Below are 23,811 nucleotides of genomic sequence, written 5' to 3'. Positions count from 1 at the left end.
TCTTATGTATATAACTCTTACGCGCATTCTGCCATGGCTTAAGCACCTTTCCAGCTACGCACTCCGGAGGGCTGTGTTAAGGTTGAGCGCCACTACAAGGTGAAACAGCATATTGCTCGATGTCGGCAGTAGGCCTAGTTCTAAATACATGTAGGTTACACAGAAGGTTACAAATTAACATTACAGTATCAAATTTGGTGCTTAATATGCTGATACATACAGCTTCATGTTTTCCCCCATTATAGTGTCACACGGTGGCATATTTCCCGACATTACCTTCTCCATGATGCTACATTGTTAAATAGTGAAAACCCTGTTATAATCATCCACTTTGGATATTGGAGCTTACCGACTGTGCATCTTCAGTCAGTTTTAACTTGACGTGAAGTCATAATCCCAGAGCCTACTTTGTTCGAATCTGTCCATTTCTTTCCAATTTGACCGATACAGTAGGCTACAGACGTCTGCACTATTGTCGAGCAGCGTTTATATTCGCCTGTCTCTTAATTCGTTTGTAGGTTGGTATTGTTATGCCAGTCTCTCTACTGTATTCAAAACTGCAGGTGTCAGTCTACTACAGCTTGGTTAGTATAGATTAATTGATATTATGAGAAGCAGCTGCCATTGAAACTTTCTTTCTCAACAGTGAGTTTTTAAATTATGGATCTACACACCTCAAGCACGTCTTGACTCTTTATAAACAAACCTGAAAGCAAAAGTGAAATTTCGTGAAGTCAATTTTTTGTTAGGCTATGTGATGACACCATTTTACTGTAGGCCTTCGCTATTCAGTTCACCGTGCTTACGTTTTCAAAATCAAAGACAGGTTTGTGTTCTTTCTGGATTTAAATGGCATTCCAAAAGTCAATGAGAAAGTCCACGTTCCACGTTTTCAAATCAACCTAAATTAACGAGGTAGTGGATCAGTCTGGTTCTATTTTAAATAAATCACGCCTCTTTCATAAGGCCGCCTTGATTTTGAGTTTGCGCGCTGTGGGCGTGACAAAAGCGGGAATTGGAGAATACCCGTAATACAGAGGTGCTTAACTGAAGTGCTTAAAAAAAAAAAGCTTATGTGCGATTTACACGCGAATGGGAGAATTCCCCCCAGAGACAATGGTTAAGATAACATAGAGTTGTTGGTGAAAAACATCAGTTATTCTCTTGCCCTGGCATCACTAACTTGTGCAAGTCTTGTCGTCCTCATTCAGGGTGAACCCTTTGTCGCAGGCACATGTGAATTCACCAGGCGTGGGGTTGCAGATCTGCTCACAATCATGTTTGCCCTCAGCACAAAGGTCAATCACTGGAACACAATGCAAATGTCTGAAGTGTAAAATGAATTAAATGCCTGGATGTATCACAGATCTGAATGGCCAGCACTCATCAGTAAATTCAGAATAAATCTGTGTCTGAAAGTGAGAATTATGAACACCAACTACAGCTAGGTTTTAAATTAACATGCCAATTTTGGTGGAGACTGTATTAGACTACATATATCTGCACCATTTGAAATATTTAAAAAGTATCAGTAGATCATTGATATGTGTGTCAACAAGGGAACAAAGATTAATTTATGTCAGTTGCACAGCCATTTGATGCATTATTAGCTAGCAAGCCAAAAGCCTATGTGTTTTGGGTAGTCATTGTTTTTACTGGTTGAGACTATGTGTCTACAGTGCACTAGACTACTGGTATGTTCCTGGAGTGTTCTGAGGTATAGTTGATGAATAACATGAATTGTTTTCTTTTGCCTCATCACCACTAACTTGTGCAAGTCTTGTCGTCCTCATTTAGGGTGAATCCAAAGTTGCAGGCACATGTGAATTCACCAGGCGTGGGGTAGCAGATCTGCTCACAATCATGTTTGCCCTCAGCACAAAGGTCAATCACTGGAACACAATGCAAATGTCTGACGTGTATAGTGAATGAAATTAGGGGGGTTTAGCAGCCTGTATGCTTTTAAGGTCTCTCCACCCAGTCAATAGGTTTTAGCCTGATTGAGTAAGTCCTATTCTTTGGTGATATGACATTGCCTGACTGAAGGTTTGCAGCTGCGAGAAAAGCTTAAAATAAACATAAAACTTGCATATTTTTCAAGTGAACTGAATTTGCAATTTCTAGCATGCTTAATGTAATTAATGAAGCCACTACACTTATTAGTTGTGATCTATTTAGCAAGCTAAAAGGCCAAACATGTTTCCAATGCATCTATGTCCTCAATGAAAGGTGATGTGTGTGTGTGTGTGTGTGTGTGTGTGTGTGTGTGTGTGTGTGTGTGTGTGTGTGTGTGTGTGTGTGTGTTTTGAGTGTGGCAAGGGGTAATGGCTGGTGAAAAACATCAGTTATTCTATAGTGCCCTGCCATCACTAACTTGTGCAAGTCTTGTCGTCCTCATTCAGGGTGAACCCTTTGTTGCAGGCACATGTGAATTCACCAGGCGTGGGGTTGCAGATCTGCTCACAATCATGTTTGCCCTCAGCACAAAGGTCAATCACTGGAACATAATGCAAATGTCTGACGTGTATAGTGAATGAAATGTCTGGATATATTTTAGATTCAAAGTAGCTAGGCATATCAATCTGGTTCTTACACTGGAAAAATATATTACAGATTGTTTTGCCGGTCAAAAGAGGTGTCCATATTCTTTGTTGACATTACTAAACAGAACCTGAGCAACTGTTGTTCAAGCCTGTGTTTTGTTACCAAATATTTTGGTAAAACATACAATTGTTTTCCACAGAAATAACAAATTGAGATATGTCTAAGGCCAATAATGCAGTCATTAGTTATTGCATGCCACTTGTTAGCTAATTAGCAAGCTAAATGCCCAGATTTGTGTTGAAAGTAGCCATTTCCCAATTTGTGGACAGTGTGTGTGTGTGTGTGTGTTTAAAGAATGAGTTACTAGTGATAAACATCAGAAAACTCTTTTAGGCCCTATCATCACTAACTTGTGCAAGTCTTGTCGTCCTCATTCAGGGTGAACCCTTTGTTGCAGGCACATGTGAATTCACCAGGCGTGGGGTTGCAGATCTGCTCACAATCATGTTTGCCCTCAGCACAAAGGTCAATCACTGGAACATAATGCAAATGTCTAAAAGTGTGAGGTGCATGAATTTGTTGGGGAATTTATGTATTTGAAGCGTGACAACCTACTTAAGTCTGTGTTCACGCTCAGAAACTAGTCTTTGGACTGATTAGCCAATTTTGAGTTGCCCAATTGATTGAACCTACAAACTTTTTGGACATGTAAAAAACATTAGCAAAACATGCATTCTATCAAATGAAATATTAGATTTCTGGCAAGCTGTCTGCCAATTATGCAGCCATTACAGTTGTTGCATCTAGTTTCTTAGCTAGTTAGTCAACTAGCAAGCTAAAAGCCTGTACATTTGTCCAAGGTAGCAATGGCTTCATTGGAGGACAAGTCATCAAACAAAATCACTAATTCCCTAGTGCCCATCCATCACTAACTTGTGCAAGTCTTGTCGTCCTCATTTAGGGTGAATCCAAAGTTGCAGGCACATGTGAATTCACCAGGCGTGGGGTAGCAGATCTGCTCACAATCATGTTTGCCCTCAGCACAAAGGTCAATCACTGGAACATAATGCAAATGTCTCAAGTGTATAGTGAGTGAAATGTAGAAATGAGTTTGTATTTAAAATGCCAATAGAGGTCAATATGTTCCCAGGGCAGATAAAATAATATAGATCATGTATGTTTATTGTGAAAATATTGTTAAATGTCATGCAATTAGGTTCCCTTGTATATGTCACTATCGTGCGAGTGGTTCTCTATCAATTTGGACTATTCTCTTTGCATTAAACACATCCAGTTATAGATATAAATTATTCCTAGAAAGATCTAAAATACCTGAAACAGTATTGGGAAGTTGGCCTTGAACTCAGATGCAACCTAAACCCTTTCTCCTTCAGCTATACCCCTCAGATCTACCAAGAACCACCACCAGCCCAGAGCCAACCCCAAAAAACTAATCCTGTGCCACCTCTAGTTCAGCCAGTGGGAAATTGGCTTTTTTTTGGCCACATCATCACTAACTTGTGCAAGTCTTGTCGTCCTCATTCAGGGTGAACCCTTTGTCGCAGGCACATGTGAATTCACCAGGCGTGGGGTTGCAGATCTGCTCACAATCATGTTTGCCCTCAGCACAAAGGTCAATCACTGGAACACAATGCAAATGTCTGGAGGGTTTAGTGAATGAAATGTATAGATAACTGGTATATTTCAGGTGCCAAAACAGGTGTCCAGCAAGGTGTCTGCAGATTTATAACTTCTAAAGACCAGTGATGTCCAAGAATAAAGCAGTTTCAGGTCAAAACAAAGTGAAATTGTGGGGGTGGGGGGGCTGTTAACTTTTTTACACGGATATGTCAATTTTTAATAGAGCTAGAGCCCTTGTTGTTTTATATAACTGACCCTACCAAACTGACACAGTGGAGCCTGTGGACAAGTTTCAATATTATTGAGCAAACATGCACATATTTATAACAAAATAATATGAGACATCTGGCATGCCTGATGCCATTAATGCAGCCGTTACTGTTATTGCCATTATGTTAGCTAGTTAGCAAGCTAAAAGCCTGACCATGGGTTTAAGGTACCCATGTGTACACTGGTGGACAGTGTGTATGTGTGTGTGTGTGTGTCTTCTAGGTAGAATTGGTGATATTAAGATGAGTCGTTCCCTTTAGTTGCCATCACTAACTTGTGCACGTCTTCTCGTCCTTGTTCAGAGTGTATCCAGGGTTGCAGGAGCATGTGAATTCACCAGGCGTGGGGTTGCAGATCTGCTCACAGTCGTGTTTCCCCTCAGCACAAAGGTCAATTGCTGAAACACAATGCAGATGTGTTTTGAGTTGCAGTTCATTGGACACAATATCACTTGTGGGTGGGTGAAAGTTCTGACCATTTTTTAAATATTTTTGACAATCATGTGACATAGACCGCTAAGTCCTATTTGACCGTCATGGATTTCCCATAATGCAAGGCGACTTACGTGTACAGGTCTTGTCATCCTCATTCAGTGTGTAGCCTGGCATGCACAGACAATGGTAGGAGCCTGGTGAACTCTCACAGATCTGCTCACAGCCATGGTCAGAGTCCAAGCACAGATCCATTCCTTGACATATATAAACACATTTTATATCCCATTTGAAATGCTTTTCTGTGAACAGTGTTTCTGTGACAATGAAGGTTGAACAATGTCCAGTTGTTTTGCATCTACAGTCATATTGCAGTCACATGCAACACAAACTGCTAATAGTACAGGACAATGTCAGTTCATCTCTGGACACTGGAAGGGGATGAAAATGCACTCTTACCACAAAGTTTGTCTTGGAACTGCAGGCCAAACTGATGGATGAGGTCGAAGCTCTCAACCAGGAAGACGTGGTCCTCAAATGGAGGAGAAGCCATAGCTCGCAGGGAGGTCATGTCAGCCCTTGCCACGCCCACGGCATAAATCTCAATACCCGACTCTCGGGCGGCTGCGGCCACCTCCGCCACGCGGTCCTGAGGACGCCCGTCGGTCACAATGACGGCCACGTGGGGCACGTCGGGCCGGGCGCCCTCCTCGGCGGAGAAGGCCACGTTCATGGCGTAGCGGATGGCCAGGCCAGTCATGGTGCCCTGCGCCAGCGGGATGATCTCGTTGATGGCCTTCACCATGCCCGGGAGGCGGGTGTGTGTCTTCAGCGAGAAGACGTTCTGAACCTGGCTGGAGTACTGCACCACTCCCACGCGTGTGGCGGCCGCCCCGATGTCCATCTCGTGGATGATGTCGATCATGAACTTGCGCATGGTCTCGAACTCGTGGGGGCGCACACTGCGCGAGCTATCAATGATGAAGACGAGATCCACTGGCCCAGACTTGCACTTCTCCTTAGCGGCTGTAGATGTGAGAGGGTTTATACATGAGACATTACTCAATGGGGGAATGAATAAGCTCAGAAGGATAAGATGACAATTTGTGGCTTGGATCCCAGACAAATAAAATGTATTAGTCACAATAAGGTATTTTAAGATGCTAAAATACTGAGAGCAGTTGTCATTGTATCATGTGTGTTTCATAGTACACTACAGTTTCATTGATATTGGATTATTTTCATATGACCTAATGATATCCAATAGCGTTAATCTGTTTATGGTCCTGGTGGAAGCATTAGTGTGTGGTGTGGTGTGGTTGTGTCTGGCTGACCTGCTTTTTTTGGTCTGGCCTCTGACACCACTGCCAGGGTGAAGAGCACAGTCGCCAAGGTCAACGGGGCTCTCATGTTCAGACCTCTGGGTTCGGATGCTGAAGTCTTGTGCTGGATTCAAACCGCCCTGCGCGGGGGAAAAAAGAGCTCCAGGTCACAATGTGCACTTAAAGCACCGGCACATTCCTTAGCCAGCCCTTCCATAAAAAAAACGTCCGACGCCAAACAGATGGCTTAGGCTGCACAGAAGCCATTCCTGTCAGACGCCCACGGAGCGGGAATAAACTGCTCCTGAAGCCCTCATATGACCGCAGGCAAAAGAGTTCAAACACTACGTGAGGTAATTGCTGGAAAATAACAATGTCTGGGAAGTGTTTCCATAAAGACCTCTTGTCAGATCTAACAGCCATAACAAAAGGCTGTTCTCTCCTTTTGGTCAGACTGCGACAGTTTATCTCTCTCTCTCTCTCTCTCTCTCTCTCTCTCTCTCTCTCTCTCTCAGTGAGTAAGAGTTGAAAAACTCCCAAAGATGTTGTCACTGGCTCTGTCCGAGCTGGACAGCACTGTAGGCTCTCAGGCTTTCCATTCTGATCTCAACTCAATAATTTATAGAACTTGGGGTGAAATTCCCAGTATAATTAAACCATGTATTGGTTTTAATAACAATAAATTCATTTAATGTATACATGTAATGTATTGCATATACAACCCCATACGTGTCACTTTACAGAGCACATTTGTTTTAACCTGACAACATGCTAGAATGACAGTGAACTGAGTATGTCCAGTCCACACTGACATGTTAAAAAAGCGAATATGTGTGAGTGAAAAAAAGGAAAGTACGGTAGCCAGCAGGGTGAAATAGATGCACAGATCGGCCTCTCTCTCTCTCAAAGCAGTGGCCCCCTTGATGCCGTGGCCCCTACAACCTTCTGTGGAGACCCCGGCACATAACTCGGGGGCCTGTCTCAGGAAGCAACTGAAGCAGCCTGTAACCAGAGCCTGGCTCGATGCCCGTATGTGTCCCTCCACCACAAAGAAGCCCAGTGTGCTCCAGCCCCTACACACCAGTTCAGCTCCCAGGTTCCTTCACCACGGGTCACCACAATATATACACTCTAGAATTAAACACTGAGAAGAACCCATGCAGCGCCATTTACTATGTTTACTTAATGTTTCAATTTTAGTGAAAGGCCTACTGCTTAGCTCGACGGCTAGCCAAAGGAACTGTGTGTTTGGTGAAGGTAAGGGAGAAACTGCAATATAACTCAGGAATATGTGAACATAGTCAGCAAGACTAGGCAAAACCACCAAGGGTTTCCTCTGAATAGTTCACTGTTATTTCATCCCGTAACTAGCCCCTATAATTTGTACCAAAGCTCACATTTATAGTCAGTGTACGTGGGTGGGTGGGACAATAATTGTTTGCCTGTGGCTGGTATGTCATGACCAGCATGTTTTCTGTATTCATCCATTGCAGACCTTAAGAAACTAAAGAGCACATGTTGCTGACAAGTTAAAATTGATGGCTCCAAATGGCAGAGCTCCCCCTTTGGGAATATAGACGGTAATGCAACTTCCATGCCTCCATCAAGCTGGAGGCCGGGAGAAGGCAGTAAACCGTCAGTTATCATTCCTGGCCAAGGGGACTTTTCAGGAAGTGCAGCTTGCTGAGTTTGTTGCTGGTAACTTAATACATAATACAGGTGTTGGTCTTGTTTGCTTCTTAAGAGGCCCTTAAACACGTGCCCCATCACAATTACTCTCCCAGCCAGGCAACGACTGTCTTCGCTCTCCACCTGTGTGGCCAGTAGTGGTTAGTCGCGTCATATCTTTCAGAGTGTTTGCAGAGAGTGTGGATAGGTGAGAACTCAACAGGTGACAATCTCTGAAAACAAACACAGGAGGTGGGGGGTTGGAGGGTGCGACGTAGTCACATGGCAAGAGACACCAGAACACAGACACACCACAGAAGCCGTAAAAGAGATTTTTGGTTCAGAGAAGTGGTGGATGTTTGCCTTTTCCCCCCTTACTTTATTCTCCACAAACTCTGTGTCAGGAATAGGTTCAACTGCAGACAGATGAGAGAGACATTTGGTGATTTTCTAACTTGTGCTCTTCTGACACGTCAAAAAAAAAAAAAACACGTTTTGAGGTGGATTTTCCTGCCAGTGTGATGCAGGATCACAGGGTTCCAGATTCTACCAAGGACAGTAGAAGGGGTGAGTGGCTCTGCATATACACTACTGGCTGAACAGAGGGACACTGAGAGTGAGAAGAGAGTCTGTACATTGGGTCGGTGAATGACAGCACCTGTGAATACCAGGGGGGACCATGAACAGCACTGGCTTGTGGCAAGACGCTAGAAGAGGTATAGAGAGCACTCTTACACCATACAGTATCCCTGTGGTAAGCTGTTTAAACATTTTCAAATAAGCTCAACCCCAATCATCTCCATGGGGAGAATCATAGTGTAAACATTTAAACAGTTTGACATGGAGCATTGATTAAAAATGTGAGTGATGACATGAATAGAGAGAAAATAAGAGATAGGAGGGAGAGAGATAGAGATGTCTCTGGTTAAAATGTGAATGACAGCTTTCCCACTCTGACATGAGGAAACATGCTTCTTTTTACTGATGGATTGAAAGCAGATGTGGGCTTTGCTACCGCTAGCATTTCCCCCCCCCCCCCCCCAACACACACACACACACACACACACACACAACTCCAGGCTGCCACTGTGCACCCGCACATGTCCCCCCCAAACATGCTTCTCAGCAGCACGGAGTTCTCTTAGAAACAACAAACAATAACACAGAAACGGAATCAAGAACGGGAAGAAAACGTGGAATACACAATGAACCATTGTTTTCACGCCATGCGCTAAATGTTGGAGAGATTAATGTTTGCTGATGAGTTAAATTATAGGCTGAATCAAGCCCATATGGCCTGCATTGTAGCCGCTTCATACTGCAACGTTTGTATAACGTTTTTTCTACAATTACACATTTGTACTACAAGTAGTAGTTAATTGCAAAACCAAAATAGGCCTATGTCACTGTATATACAACTGGGGAAATGCCACTCTCGTTTTCACACAATGCTTTGAAAAGCATTATTGGGCTATATCCATGGCTATATCTCAACCTAGAGTCACCTTCACGTAAATGGACGTAAACTGACTGACTAACAATATTCCCAAGTGATGCCAGTGTGGCTACTCTCATACTTTGTTACGAGACAAATGAATGCGTCAATCAATAATGTTCAATGAGACAGAATTTAGATAGAATTAATTTTCTAAAAGTTCGCAGGCCCGGAGTTGAACAAACACCCATAACTAGAATAGCTGACCTATTGTTTTATGCCCCCAATTAGCACAATAAATATGTTGTGAAAGCAGTAAAATAAGCTTTTGAAATGTTGGTAGCAGGATAGACAAGGATAACATTAGCTAGGTGCGCTTAATAAAAAAAAAATTTCAGACCAACTTATTAAACTGAGACTGTATCATCAAAGGCTTCAAAAACTCTTCTCTGGCTAAGGTATAACAATCGGCTAGTGTGCGATAAAAATGTAATTTACTTTGACAACAAGAAAAACATTTCCGTATACATAATAATAGGGCTATACTTTTTTTAAAACAAAGCTTAACATAACTTTCTTGTGACTCTTTCGCAGAACTTCAGCATTTGGAAACAATTGATGTCCCGCACCTGTATACACCTGGGAGTTCACTAACTCACCTGGGCACGCTGCAGAGAACAGAACTGCGCTCTGCTGAATGGGACAGGTAACAAGACGTCGTCCACGCGCAAAACTCCGTTAGAACGAGTCCAGTGAGAGTCAGAGGTGGTATCCAGCTCCTCCAAATGTATCAAGTGAATGCTGATGCTCACACTCAAATCTTCAGTGGTTCTCTGTGTGAATAACCTACTTGGAAAGTTGCTCCTCAGAGAGCGGTTTTAACTTAGTTGCTGCTCAGATGTGGAGTGAACGGCAAAGAGTTTGGACAGGTATTTAATCCTAGAACCATGTTTAAAAATCTAGACCCCACCCCCAGTGAAACGTGAGGGCAGGACGACTTTGACTTTTTTGGGGGGGGGGGGGGGCAGTACAGAGATCCAACAAGATGCAGTCTCAGAGAGCACAGGCTTTTGCTCCTATAATATTAGGCTATATTATTATTATAATATACATGTTATGTTGAGAATAAATATAAATACCATATGTAAATATTTCAACATAAGAAATTTATAGTCCTACATATAGCCTAATACCTGATCCACAACTACAACTGGCACACCATAAACATCAACAAGAACGGAGGAACATATATTTAAGATGCTGTCTTTCTTTCAGAACAAGTTCTTGTTTTAGACCCCCAACATACCATAGTGGTTCAGCGTCTTTGCCCTGACGTGCTCCCAGTGTGAAATGCCATCAGGTCTGCTCTCTTGACCCTCTGACCCCTGGAGGGAAATCCCAAATGAAACCTCTTGCTTAGCTGTGTTTGGACAGACAGCTCAAGCATAGTGCTTTGGCTGAGCCCTCACTCCACACATAAGCCAACCATTTTCACATCATCGAGAATACCATGGTTAGGAAGGAAGTATGGAAATGCTTTTAAACGGATGTTTTATGGTCTTTCTAGTCTCTCCAAATGGCATGCACATGGCATCTGTATGTCGTGACAGTGGGAAGGGGAAGGTTATACAACCCAAATTTCGCAGTCTCAGTTAATCATGAATCGTCAGTGCTTGTTCATCCTCTCCCAAATCTAAGACCTTAGTTCACCTCTATTGTGAAGGAATCGCCTGTAGCTGGGCAGCAGCATGGTGCAGCCTTTCATTGACCAGTCCTCCACCGTCCAACAGGCCCTTAGAGAAACACACAGCACTGCGGTGCCAAAGACAATTAAGACTGCTCCATGCGCAAAATGGCACCCTGCAGACTAGTGCATTTTCCACTAACCACTTTTTGTTCGTGATTGCTTGTCTTTTTCCCGTTTTTGACATGTAGAACATTACGGACCATATTCCAAGCCTAAAAATGCTAGCGATAAATAGAAACAGATTAACTCAGTTTGAAGCCCATTTCTTAGGAAACTAAGTGATTTTGCGGAGACAAAAGAATAAAGGAACTCTCCAATAAGCCATTGTCATTCCCAAGGGGGGTGGGGGTGGGAGCAGGAGGGGGTGTGCGATCTTCGATAACAATTTGTTTTCCCAGATATCTCAATTAATTCTTGTTGCGTAATTACTTTTTTTCCGAAAACCTCTCTACAAATTAATTTCACTGCTATCCCCATCTGCCATGGGTGTCCATAACTGCTTCTAGAAATGTCACTGTTTGTTATGAAATTTACATTGGCAGGAAATGTTCCATTTTTTTCTGGTCAAGGACAGAGCCAGTACTTTAATACACTTGACTTTTTTTTTTATCATGCACAGTTGTAATGAAGGAGCAATGAAAAGGATTAAGTGGCATGCATGCATCACCATAATGTTGATAGGCCTACATTACTGTAGAGGCTGCTGTAAAACTGAATTGCTGCCTGACACGTTTTGCGCCAGCTGGAGGGTCAAGCAACTGAAGTGACCCTTCAACCACTGCTCTTTCATCCTGCAGCATTGTCTGATGGGCAAAGGTTGTGTGTGTGTGTCCTCACACGATCTTCTGCTTTCTCTGGGGTGGGGGGAGGTTTGTCCTCACACAATCTTTTGCATTCTCTGGTGGGGTGGGGGCTCCACACTCCATTCAGCTTTCAGAGAGTGCTGTTTTTCTGATCACAGTAGGACTCATCTTGTAATGTTCACCATATGGTGACTTTTGGAAGTGGGTCTTCTGATCCTTAGTTACTGTCTTTGTTACCAGTGTTTATTTACAAGACCCTTAAATGAGTAATATGCATTTTGCATGATATTGTGACACCTGAACTTCACATTATTGATCACATTATTGATCTGAAGAACAGATTTGATGATAATTTCATAAAAAGACAGGCACGGTGGTGTTATCTGGTCTCTGTTTTTCATTTTGCAACGTTTAAAAAAAAGCTCAGAACGGCAGAGAAGTGGAAGAAATGATGTGTGTGTTTACAATGCTGCATCATTACAGAGAGCTGCGCTTGGCGTTATGGAATGTGTTTGCAAGGGCCAGAGCCAAATGTAAGCCATGTGAGGCTGCCAGGCTTCCTGGTAGCTTCTCTGTCACCGTCTGGTCGGGACGGTGTTATTTCACTCAGCCAGCCTAGATGGCCAGGCTAGGCCAGACAGACATGGTATCGGGTGCGTGTGCTGTGCTACTTACCCCTCAGAAGCTGAGCCCATCGCATAACCACGGAAAACCATTTCAGGCGTCTGATTGTATATGACTAACCCCATGCGGAGTGTTTAATGTCATCATAGCAACCTGAGTCCCAGAGTGCCTGTGGCTCAAAGGAAGGTATCCAGTGAATAGAAACCCCTCTCTGTGCCTGAAAGGCAGACAGAAAGCATTTACAGATGTATTACTTTAAAAGAATATCTATATGAATATTGCAAAGACCTGAAATGAAAATCCGAGCTACTACATTTATTTTCATCAGCCTGAGGCACAGAATCAGTGAATTAATATTCTACTGCTGTTCTCAGTATTCATCACCTGCTGTTCTCAGTATTCATCACCAGATATAAGCAAGTTTCAGATATAATCAAATTCATAACTCTCATTAGATAGATAAATAAATAGATAGATCGACAGATAGATAGATAGATAGATAGATAGATAGATAGATAGATAGATAGATAGAAACATGTTTTGTGATCCCGATGGAATTATAGGCATCCAGTAGTTTATGATTGTATATTAGTTCAAATGTCCTGTGTTGTGGTGGTTTAATGATGCAGTGTTCCTTTCAGGGTGGACCAGAGTTTCTCCTCAGTGCCCAGGATCACCCGCGACTCTGTGAGACAGTACCTGCAGTTTCACCCAGACCAGACCGTGCGCATACTCCATGCCCGGGTGGCACAGAAGTCATATGGCAATGAGAAACGGTACTCTCTCTCTCTCTGCCTGTCTCTTTACCTCTGTCTCTCACTCTCTCTCGCTCTCTCTCTCTTCCCCTGTGAGTGTGTGGTCTTCCCATGGCTATATATTTTTACACCACTCTATACACCAGTCAATAATCCTTGGGTTGCTGAGTCAAGTGGGAATACTGCAGTGGAATCCTTTTTGAGAAATGTGTGAACCTTGCCTTAGTCACACTCCGAAACCATGGCGGTAAAGCCCCACTGTATAAACATGGCCCACCTCATCTCGCTATAGGCCCATACCATCAGGCCAACACTTTGGTGAGGTGAGATGAGGACTGACACATCACCACTGTCCACCCACATGCCTCAAGGCCTCCTACGATGGTCATGGAGCAAAAGAGAGAGAGAGAGAGAGAGAGAGAGAGAGAGAGAGAGAGCAAAACAAGGCGGTAAATAAACTCTGCGTCTGTCCCATAGATTCTTCTGCCCCCCGCCATGTGTTTACCTCAGCGGATCAGGCTGGAAACTCAAACAGGAGCATCTGAAAGGTCAGCACCTCTGCCACTCAAAGGTGGAAAAAGTAGACAAGTCATCAGTCTTTTGCAGTCAGTGCATTTCTCACCTCTCCCTTACCAATGACTGAACGGACATCATTCAGGGTTGCTCTGCTCGTGTCCCCCTCAGCTACCGGACTCGGGGAGGCCAGTTGTCGACTCTGCGGATATATGAGCCTAGACAGCACGGAGGGCACCCAGGCAGACACCTTCAAGCTAAACTTTGAGGAGCAGTCTGATAACAGGGTGAGAGACATGACACGGCACTAGATCAAGGTTAAAGGGGACGCTCTTTTATAGGCAAACGCACATCGACGTCGTTTGAAAGTAAATGTCAAGACGGGGCGATATATTTACCCAGTCTAGATTAAATTGCATTTTTATTTGAGGGCAGTATTGACAGAGTCAACAGACCCTAGGGAGACGTGGTTTTAGTCACACGTACACACACATACTGTACAGACACAAGCACACACACACTCTCTCTTTCTACTTCCTCTAGATGTTTGCCTGTGCTAAGACCCTGTACATATCGGACACGGACAAGCGGAAACACTTCCGCCTGGTCCTGAAGCTCTTCTTCAGCAACGGGCTAGAGGTGGGCTCTTTCTACAGCAGGCTGATCAAAGTCATCTCCAAGCCGTCGCAGAAGAGACAGTCCATGAAGAATGCTGACTGTGAGAAATGAGCCATGTCTGTCTCTCTCTCTCTGTGTATGTGTGTGTGTGTGTGTGTGTGTGCGCCTCTGTGTGTGCGCCTCTGTGTGTGCATATGTGTGTGTGTATGTGTGTGTGTGTCTGTGTGAGAGCCTGTTTGTATGGCGGGGATAGGAAAGGGATCACAGCCAGAGGTCAAGCTTGCCACTGTCAACAAGTCCAGTCATTTGACCTCCTGACTCCGGAACACAGTCGAGAGGCATACTTTCTGTTGACTTCGGCAGTGCAGAGGTAAAAGAGAGAGGTGCCATAAGTGTTTGACAGCTGCGATCACAAGTGAGGTGACGTCGAATTTCACACAGCACTGCTGAAGATCGGACATTGCGCAGTTTCAGGAACAGGACAGGAAGCACATATGTATTTGTCATGCTACGCCTTCCACTTGAGTCTGTGTGTGTGTGTGTGTGTGTGTGTGTGTGTGAGTGAGTGTGAGTGAATAACTTTATATGTCGTACAGCACATTTAAATGCCATTCCATTCCAATGCCATTCCTCCTCTGTCTGTTTTAGTGTGCATTTCCTCAGGATCTCGTGTTTCCCTGTTCAACCGGCTGCGCTCTCAGACAGTTAGCACACGGTACCTGGCTGTGGAGGACGGCGCGTTTGTGGCCAGTGCCAGACAGTGGACTGCCTTCACCATCACTTTAGGTGGGAACAGTCAAGTAACTCAAGTGACAAGTTATCTCCCATGCATGGCTGCAAATTGAATTAATAGCCAAAGACACTACAACTCTTTCATGATGCCAGTAACATTGTCTGTCTGTATTTGCAGTGGGAGACGAGTCGTCAGAGCATGGGGAGTATTCGGTGTGTGAGGGCTACATCTGCTATGGCTGTGTGGTACAGCTAGTCTGCACGGACTCTGGAGTGTCTCTGCCTCCGATGGTAGTGTTTGGCTACACATCACACAACAGCAGCCACATTCTCATTCCCTGAGTGAACAAAAACTGTAGTGCCCTGTCTGTACTTTTCTCTTTTCCTCTCTTCTCTTCTTTTTTTCTCTCCTCTTCTCTTTTCCTCTCTTTTCCTCTCCTCTGCTCTGCTCTTCTCTCCTCTCCTCTCCTCTCCTCTCCTCTTCTCTTCTCTCCTCTGCTCTTCTCTCCTCCCCTCTCTTTTCTCCTCTCCTCTTCTCTCCTCTGCTCTTCTCTCCTCTGCTCTTCTCTCCTCTTCTCTCCTCTCCTCTCCTCTCCTCTTCTCTCCTCTCCTCTCCTCTCCTCTCCTCTGCTCTGCTCTGCTCTGCTCTTCTCTGCTCTCCTCTTCTCTTCTCTTCTCTTCTCTTCTCTTCTCTTCTCTTCTCTTCTCTCCTCTCCTCTCCTCTCCTCTCCTCTCCTCTTCTCTTCTCTTCTCTTCTCTTCTCTTCTCTCCTCTTCTCTCCTCTCCTCTCCTCTCCTCTTCTCTTCTCTCCTCTTCTCTTCTCTTCCTATTTGCCTTCTCACAGTGCCAGGGTTGTTGTTGAAGTTAAGGTTTCCAATGTCTGAAATATTGCATAACACCCAGCCAAGCTTTTGCAAATATTCTGTACAGATTTTGTTCAGTACACACAGATTGAATTGCTTCTTAGCTTAATATTGACTCAAGTGTACAATATTTCAAGCTTTATTATAAAAATAAGGATTTTTAGTATTTTTTTTAGTGTTCATTTTGGCCTGTATCACAGATGTCTTAAGGCTTGCAGCTATGTAGACGTCTGCCCTGCTGGAACCTCTTAGGGAGGTCCCTTTGCCTTCTCCCACCTGGATATTTGCTGATATAACACTTAATCTATCCCACAGTGGTGTTCTAATAAAACACAGGATGATTTAGGTAATGTGCACCTTTTTTTTTGTGTGTGTGTTTTTTTTTTGTTGGGTGAAGCAAATTGCTGATGGGTCAGTTTCCAGAGCAGAAGAGTATTTTCGTATGTAAAGTTCACCATGGTCTTGGCCAGGTGGACAGTATTTGCATTACAATTGAAAGTCATGAGAAGTGAACCAGAGAAGCAGAAGGCCCGCCAGGCTGTGGTGTATATGAGTGAGTTCATGCATCTGTGAGTCAGGTACCCCTCAAGGCCAATCCCGTGTCTGGTGGTCTACGCACAACCATTCTTAATTAGACAGTGTACACTGAGAAAACTGTGGAAGTAGCAAGTTAGTGTGGTCTCAGGGCCATCTAACATGTAATAGACTGCTTCAAGTCTCGCAAGTGGTATGCCTGTATATACACATGCAGATGTTCCATATTTGGTGCCAAGTGTAACAGACCTTTTTGCATAGACAGAACACATTTTGTGCTATGTAATGCATAATTTTATTCCAACAGTGTCACACAAGTGTCCTTGTGAAAAGAGCTTTCAAGATCAGTCTGTGCACAACACGAACAATCTTTCATTTTCTTGGCATGAACAAAGGCATTACGACGTATGTGATAAAATAGCTCTGTCTATGAAGTCATCAGTGTATCTTGGACAAACTTCTCTCATATCATTTGAATTGATATGAATAAAGTTTTAAGTATGACCCGTAAAGAATGTGCTATTTTTCTATTTCCTTTAATGGCCCATCTCTAAAGAACCGTAAAGTGAGGTTTCCCATAACCCTTTTGTGTTTTATGAAGGTCATTCGGAAGGTCAATAAGCAGCATGCCATTCTGGACGTGGACGAGCCAGTCTCTCAGCTGCACAAGTGTGCGTTCCAGTTCAAGGACAACAACCAGATGTACTTGTGTCTCTCCAACGAGAAAATCATCCAGTTCCAGGTAAATATTACAAGCCATCCATGATTCAGTGTTCCACAAGAAAAAGACAGATGCAGCATTTACCTCCACAGTCATGCTTTTAGTGAGTAGAAGAGTTCTTTCTAAACTAGTTAAAATATTATGTGGCTTTGTAAACCATTCTAGCATGTTCTACAGGACCTATTTCATGTTGAGTCCCTTTTGTTAGGGTGGTATAAACTTCAGCTAAAAGCATAGTCTTCCATAAACTGCGGAAATTACTGGCTACAGAAAAGGGTCAGAAGAGAAACCTATTATTAGGCATAGTGAGACGTGTGTCAGTGAAACATTCATGGAATTTATGGACCTGTGTCAAATAGGAATGTAACGGTATGAAAATTTAACCTCACGGTTATAGTGACCAAAATTATCACGGTTTTCGGTATTATCACGGTATTTCTAAAAGTGTGTTCAATATGTTCAGAAAGCACTGATACTGTAGGCCTACACAAGCTGAAATAGTTTCAAAAAGTGTCCCACTTTTTTCTTCATGTTTAATTGGCTATGTGCTTATAGCTTAACTTACCCTACCATAACTTGGGAGTTTGCTATTTCTGTTATTTGGATGCAATGAGTGAGACCAAAGTAAGCGGACGTGGAATGGATTTAATGTGGACGCGAACATAAAAAGACGCAGAGTGGCTACAGTACATGATACAGTGCACATTTTGCGGTGAAAAAGTTCCGCCTCAGGTGTAGCCTAATCCGAATCGTAGTTAAAACCATCAATTAGACAACAGAATCAGTAGGGTACCAGTTTTGTTCCATTGTACCAGGCCTACTGTATGTCAAAAGCAGGCTCGGATGAAGCTGGGAAGGATTAAAAACACGGTTTCCACACACCGTGGTAATCAACAGTGATAATTATGATATTTGAAATGAAAACGGTAATTATTATTGTCAACATTTTTATCGCGGTTTACCATTATACCGGTAATCGTTACACCCCTAGTGTCAAAATATCAATTTGGAGTGAGCAATGGGACAAATATGGTGAATATCACAGACAAACGAAATGCTTCACTTGCAGTTTCTTTTGGAGTGATGGCTTTGTCTTTCACCATATCCCTCTCTTTTGTGCGAGTGCAATCTATCTATCAATCTATCTATCTATCTGTCTAACTATGTATCTATCTATCAATCCATCCATGTCTACTTCTCTTCGCTGTCTCTTGCACAGGCTTCTCCATGTCCGAAAGAGCGGAGTAGAGAGTTATTAAACGACGGCTCCTGCTGGACTATCATCGGGACGGAGACGGTGGAGTACACCTTCAGTGAGAGTCTCACCTGTAGCCAGGGCTCCATCAGCCCTGTACCTGTCATCACGGCGCTGGAGGTGAGGACAGAGGAGGAGATTAGGGGCCTATAGGGACACAAAAAGCATGCTCCTGTAATGACAAGGCCTAGTATGGAGCATGACAAGGCCACTTGAAGGCCCCTTAACTAGGAGAATTCTCATCATGCTACATGGCATTGTATGAAATATCTTTGTTGAAAATGTTAAACTAAAATCTACATGAGATAGAAAATACTATTTTCTAACTAGATGCCACCTGTCCACCATTTAATTATAAGCTTTTTTGGTGGTAGATGTGCTGTACTTGAAGCATGTACAGTCACCATTGTGATGTGCTCTTCCATACCACAAAACAAAAAACGCCGCCTTGTCAAACTCTGCTCTGTCATTTTCACCATTTTCTCAAAAACATGCAATTTAACACATTTTGTGAAATGTCATGGCTGTGACCATATTATTGTGGACGTTATGTGTAAATTAGGAGCGGACCACAACACTTCAAAGTCCATGATCCAAATACAGTGGAGACATGAAGGAATGTATAAGTATATATACTCTTTTGATCCCGTGAGGGAAATTTGGTCTCTGCATTTATCCCAATCCATGAATTAGGGAAACACTGCACACAGTGAACACACAGTGAGGTAAAGCACACACTAATCCCGGCGCAGTGAGCTGCCTGCAACAGCGGCGCTCGGGGAGCAGTGAGGGGTTAGGTGCCTTGCTCAAGGGCACTTCAGCCGTGGCCTACCAGTCGGGGTTCGAACCGGCAACCCTCTGTTTACAAGTCTGAAGCGCTAACCAGTAGGCCACGGCTACCCGTGTTCATGTACTATACTGCAAATGTTACAGTTTCTCTCAATTGCGTTACAGTTTTTCTAGATCCACTTGGTCTTCATTGTGTTAATGAAGACCAAGTGGATCCCAGTTTCTTTAAGCAGGTCAAAGCAATTGAGAAAAAACTGTATTACAGAGGGCGATGACTGATGGATGTTCGCCAGGACATTTTTTGTTTTGTTTCCAATTCAATCCTCCATACAATCACAGAACGTGCTTAGTCATTTTGTACGAGATGGAAAATACCTTTCTCTATTGTTTATTTTTTGTTGTCCATCTGTTTTAATCTAGTTGAATGGGGGAGGCCATGTAGCCATGCTGGAGTTGAATGGTGAAAATTTTGGCCCTCACCTAAAGGTTTGGTTTGGAGATGTGGAGGCAGAGACAATGTTCAGGTAAGATCTCGGTTAGACATCCATACACATTTTATGTGTCCTTTATATATTTCCTTTGAAACTTTATACTTCATCATTAATTATTTAGTACTTTCTATACGGCTCTTCAGAATGTTGCAGGAAGTTACATTAACATGAATGGTCCTTTCCAATGCTCTGAGGTCCGATAAATCTCTATAATGACCATTGCAAAAAAATAATGACCGCTGTCAATAGCAATGGGTTTTGTGCTTCTGATTCATGGACAATACATTATCCCTTACAACTGGAATATGATTAGATATGTATTATAACTGTACGTACAGTTAGAAATCGCCATAGATAAAAATATGAGAACTCATGTCATGAGAAAACTTGGTACAAGTTTGGGTTTGGTACAAAATATGGCTACAGACATTTGTTGTTAAATAGCTGGTTATTTTCTCTGAAGTGCATATTTCTCTCAAGTCAGACAGAGAACATTACATGCATTTACAAGTAACAGCAAACTTGCTGCAACAAGTTGCTGTGACTCTCATAAGCAGTGAACACATTTTTATCACTCAGCCCAGGTGAATTTTTCTGGTGTCTGACTTCGAGTCTTGTCGTGTGCACTTAAAGAGGTCTGTTGCACATTTTTATCACTTCCGCCCCTTCTCCTTGTAAACTGCAGGAACCCTTGAGAAATTACCGTGTGGGATATGAGTGCTTCTCTTTCTAAGTTGGCCCACATACCAGGAATTACAGGCAAAATCTTTTCAAATATATCAGAATGAAACGCGAGAAGGATGGCAGTACTCTGTTTTGGCCACACTCACAAACCCTTGGCCATGCAGTTGAAGCAGAACAAAGACTAGCCATATTTGGTGAAGAAAGGGAAAAAAAATACCAGACGAATAGTAGTCTGGAGGGAGCTCTTTAAATCTTTTCACAGGTCATTTAACCTTTGCCAGCCGCACGGGAGAGTCAAAGTGTCAACGAGTAAGCAGGGTGGGAGTTTACAGCCTCAGGGCGCCATCCTGATAGCGAACCTAACAGCAATTCTAACAGGGCTGCTGTGGTTTAGATCTTTAACAGGGAAAATGGGCTATGCATCTACACCATGGAAGCAATCAGGTGCAGAGGCAGGAGGGTATATGCCAGCCAGATTGCTCGTAAACACAGCCAGAACCACTTTGGTAGAAAAGCTAGCTAGATTTAGCCTAAGTTTGCTGGTTGAAAATTACTTAAGCAAGGGAGGCAAGTGCTTAAGGGCTCACAACAGGCTGACAATAAATCTGTTGACTGACACCTATTGGTGTATTCTATTCTATGTGAGTAGTACTAAATGCTGCATTAACAATATCCTAGTGGCACTGTACATTTATTGTACCTTTATTGTATCTTGATTGTTGTTAAGTCGCTTTGGATAAAAGAGTCAGTTGAATTACTAAGGCTACGTTTATACGGTGACGATGAAAAGAGAAGACGCAGAAGTGGCGTCTCGTCTTCATTTTTTTATTCGCGTTTAGACGAGCATTCTCAGGGGGAAATCTCTACGCAAGAGTATGTGATATTCGATTGGATATGCATTCCAGACCGCTGGGTGGTGGTGTGAAAGAAACCCGGTACGTCACGCGCAGACATTCTAATTTGACAGTTTAGCCAGAGAGGTAATCAAGGATCTTTGGTTTAGCCGTTTAGACGGAGACGCAACCCGGGTCGTCTTCAAAACTCTACACTCTGGAAGGAGTCTTCAGATTTTTGCGTCTTCAAGCCCTGATGGCGGGGTCGGCGTGTAAACAAAAGGCACTTATGATAAAATATTTTGTCATCTTCCTTCGCAATCGTTCTCGTATAAACGGCCCCTAAATTCAAATGTATCTGTTTTACACTGAGAGTGACTGTAAAGGATGAGGACATGACACTTTCATGACACCTCTGAGAGGCGTTGACCTATTTGGCCACCCATTTAGAACCATTCAGAGTTGTCTGAATAGAATAAAAATGGAACTCTGCTGTTGAATGGTTGATAGCTATGGCCAGTGGATCATTTGATGTGACCATGTAAAAATAAAAAAGTCTCAATTTTGACCATTGCTCTTCTCTTTTAGCCTAGAAATCTAGACGCACCCTAGCGGCGGCAAATTAATTTGCTCAGCCTGTACGTCTAGTATCAAACCATAGGGATTTCTATTGGCTGACGCCGTGGACATCATCCAATCACAGCGCTCTATTTTGTTAGAGAGTCTTAAGGCGGGCTTAACAGGATAACGACAGTCCTGCGACGGAGAACAACAAGGAAGGTGGCTATGGCAAACGAAGAGCGGTTGTTTGAATCGGCGTTGGCATCAACTTTGGAGGAGTTGGACTTGTGCTTTTCTTTGAAAGTTGAGCAACACAATGCACTTAAGTCATTCCTTTCGAAGAAGGATGTATTTGCTGTTTTGCCGACCGGATATGGATATGGTCGTAGCGCTGGCCTATTGCATGCCTAGGCAGTTTGAAAGACAATTCTCTGCCCGCCCCTTGGATTAAGCGAGGTGAATGGGTCGATTCCAGACTATACATTTCAATGATATAGGATGGCCCGCCAGGCTACTTCTCTTTCCCAATACTACTACATTTTATTATCTCATACAGTATGTCACCGTACTGTATAGGTGGAATTGGTGTGGGTGAACCTGGTTGATTAAAATATGTCACGTTTTAATCCCTCCCTGTTTACTGCTTCCTCTCCTGTCCAACCAGAAGCCCTAAGTCCATGTTGTGCGTGGTGCCCGACGTGTCCGTGTTCAGCGGGGAGTGGCGGTGGCTCCGGTGCCCCATCACCGTGCCGCTGTCCCTGCTGCGACTGGACGGTCTCATCTACCGTAGCCCCTTCTCCTTCACCTACACCCCCGAGCATGGCGCCCCGGCACAGCTGCGCCGGCCCAGCGCCGAGCACACCGCCGACTCCGACACGCTCATCGACACCATCCACCAGGAGTTCACCCGCACCAACTTCCACCTGTTCATGCAGAGCTAATATAGCGCCATGCAGAGACATCTGGCTATGAGTGTGTCTGTGACGCTTTGAGTGTGTGTGATGCTTTGAGTGTGTGTGATGCTTTGAGTGTGTGAGACCCTTTGAGTGTGTGAGACACTTACATGCCAGGGGTGAGTAACAGTTTCCACCGTAAGTTGTATGAATGTAATAATTATTCAGTAGCCATACATCTAGACACAGTGATTTGTATAATCTTAAAGACAACCACGGGTGCCTAAATTATGTGGATCCATGTGTCTATTATGTGTTTGAAGTCTTTGCATGTGATTGATGGTCATATACACATTAATCTGTCAGTTAAGGATTATGCATTCTTATCATCATCATGGCATCAGTATGGATAAAAATTACATAAAAGAGTAATAACCAAATCATTCCATCACATTCTGCATTTTTTGTGTATTCCGTACAATCCAAATGTTTGGCATGTTTGGCATGTTTGGCATTCTTCACCTGCCCTTGTTATCTGTGTGCCTATTGAAAGTATTGGATGGCAGGGGCAATTACACTCAGAGAGCCTCAGCCAAGGGGGCTGCTGTGCTGTTTTGCTCTTGGCTTCCAGCTGCCTCTGATAGCTATCGCTTGACCTGGGAAGACCAGCAGGCCAGTACCCCAGAACAATGCAGCCTTGTAGTGCAGATCACCCTGGCTGAGGCTGCCTGGCATGTCCCCAAAGCAATATCTTCTGCACTTCAGATACACATACCAGTTAGCTGAATTCCTGAACAAATGGATATAATTGGATAGGACATCATAGGATAGGATACGAGCACAACTTACAGTATCACTGCTGCCATCAATAAATCATCTGAGAGTAAAAAAGGTCTATCTATCTTGCGTGTCCAGACATTTGAGTTGTATGCGCCAAATAATAAAAAATAATATGATTATGTAAAAAATAATTTTAAATAAAATTATGTGGAAATAAATTCCATAGAATGGTGGTTGTTTTATTCTGGATTGTTCACTGCATTCCAAGTGCTCTTGGACGGTGACCTTGTTAATGATCAGTTGA

The 23,811-nt window shown here is 43.4% G+C and overlaps 2 protein-coding genes across 7 annotated transcripts in view; one reads left to right on the top strand and one right to left on the bottom strand.

The window, feature by feature from the left end:
- matn4 (matrilin 4) overlaps window positions 1–10,237 on the bottom strand; it is a 20,206-nt gene extending 9,969 nt beyond the window's left edge. For 2 of the 5 annotated variants that reach the window (XM_042088153.1, XM_042088156.1), the window contains exons 1-11: window positions 9,971–10,237; window positions 6,221–6,348; window positions 5,346–5,912; window positions 5,021–5,143; window positions 4,730–4,852; window positions 4,063–4,185; window positions 3,478–3,600; window positions 2,955–3,077; window positions 2,375–2,497; window positions 1,770–1,892; window positions 1,184–1,306 (exon numbers count right to left, since the gene is read on the bottom strand). In XM_042088153.1, coding sequence (XP_041944087.1) covers window positions 1,184–1,306; window positions 1,770–1,892; window positions 2,375–2,497; window positions 2,955–3,077; window positions 3,478–3,600; window positions 4,063–4,185; window positions 4,730–4,852; window positions 5,021–5,143; window positions 5,346–5,912; window positions 6,221–6,296 — 1,627 coding nt within the window. In that variant the 5' untranslated portion in view covers window positions 6,297–6,348; window positions 9,971–10,237. The remainder of the gene's footprint in view (window positions 1–1,183; window positions 1,307–1,769; window positions 1,893–2,374; window positions 2,498–2,954; window positions 3,078–3,477; window positions 3,601–4,062; window positions 4,186–4,729; window positions 4,853–5,020; window positions 5,144–5,345; window positions 5,913–6,220; window positions 6,349–9,970) is intronic. The other 3 variants (XM_042088154.1, XM_042088155.1, XM_042088157.1) reach the window with 3 other exon arrangements.
- Window positions 7,908–23,669, top strand: rbpjl (recombination signal binding protein for immunoglobulin kappa J region-like). 2 transcript variants are annotated; one of them, XM_042088166.1, is made up of 12 exons: window positions 7,908–8,443; window positions 9,906–10,017; window positions 13,127–13,261; window positions 13,718–13,788; window positions 13,925–14,040; window positions 14,297–14,471; window positions 15,020–15,157; window positions 15,282–15,394; window positions 17,102–17,242; window positions 18,441–18,596; window positions 19,686–19,789; window positions 22,499–23,669. In XM_042088166.1, exons 1-12 carry the CDS (start codon window positions 8,398–8,400, stop codon window positions 22,773–22,775), a joined length of 1,584 nt encoding a protein of 527 aa, XP_041944100.1. In that variant the 5' UTR covers window positions 7,908–8,397; the 3' UTR covers window positions 22,776–23,669. The 2 variants fall into 2 exon arrangements, with proteins under 2 accessions (XP_041944100.1, XP_041944102.1); XM_042088168.1 differs by having other exon boundaries at window positions 7,908–8,592.
- Window positions 23,670–23,811: the final 142 nt, after the last annotated feature.

The sequence above is a fragment of the Alosa sapidissima genome, chromosome 4 (genome assembly GCF_018492685.1).
Source record: "Alosa sapidissima isolate fAloSap1 chromosome 4, fAloSap1.pri, whole genome shotgun sequence".
Classification (NCBI taxonomy): Eukaryota; Metazoa; Chordata; class Actinopteri; order Clupeiformes; family Clupeidae; genus Alosa; species Alosa sapidissima.
Note: the sequence above shows the minus strand (reverse complement) of the source record. Positions and strands in the feature narration are given on the sequence as shown.

Bases quoted from the DNA above. Each gene is read 5' to 3' on its own strand.
- rbpjl (XM_042088166.1), top strand. From the start codon at position 8,398: ATGCAGGATCACAGGGTTCCAGATTCTACCAAGGACAGTAGAAGGG. The intron at 14,041-14,296 runs GTGAGAGACATG...TACTTCCTCTAG, and splicing joins AGGAGCAGTCTGATAACAGG to ATGTTTGCCTGTGCTAAGAC. The intron at 17,243-18,440 runs GTAAATATTACA...TCTCTTGCACAG, and splicing joins AGAAAATCATCCAGTTCCAG to GCTTCTCCATGTCCGAAAGA.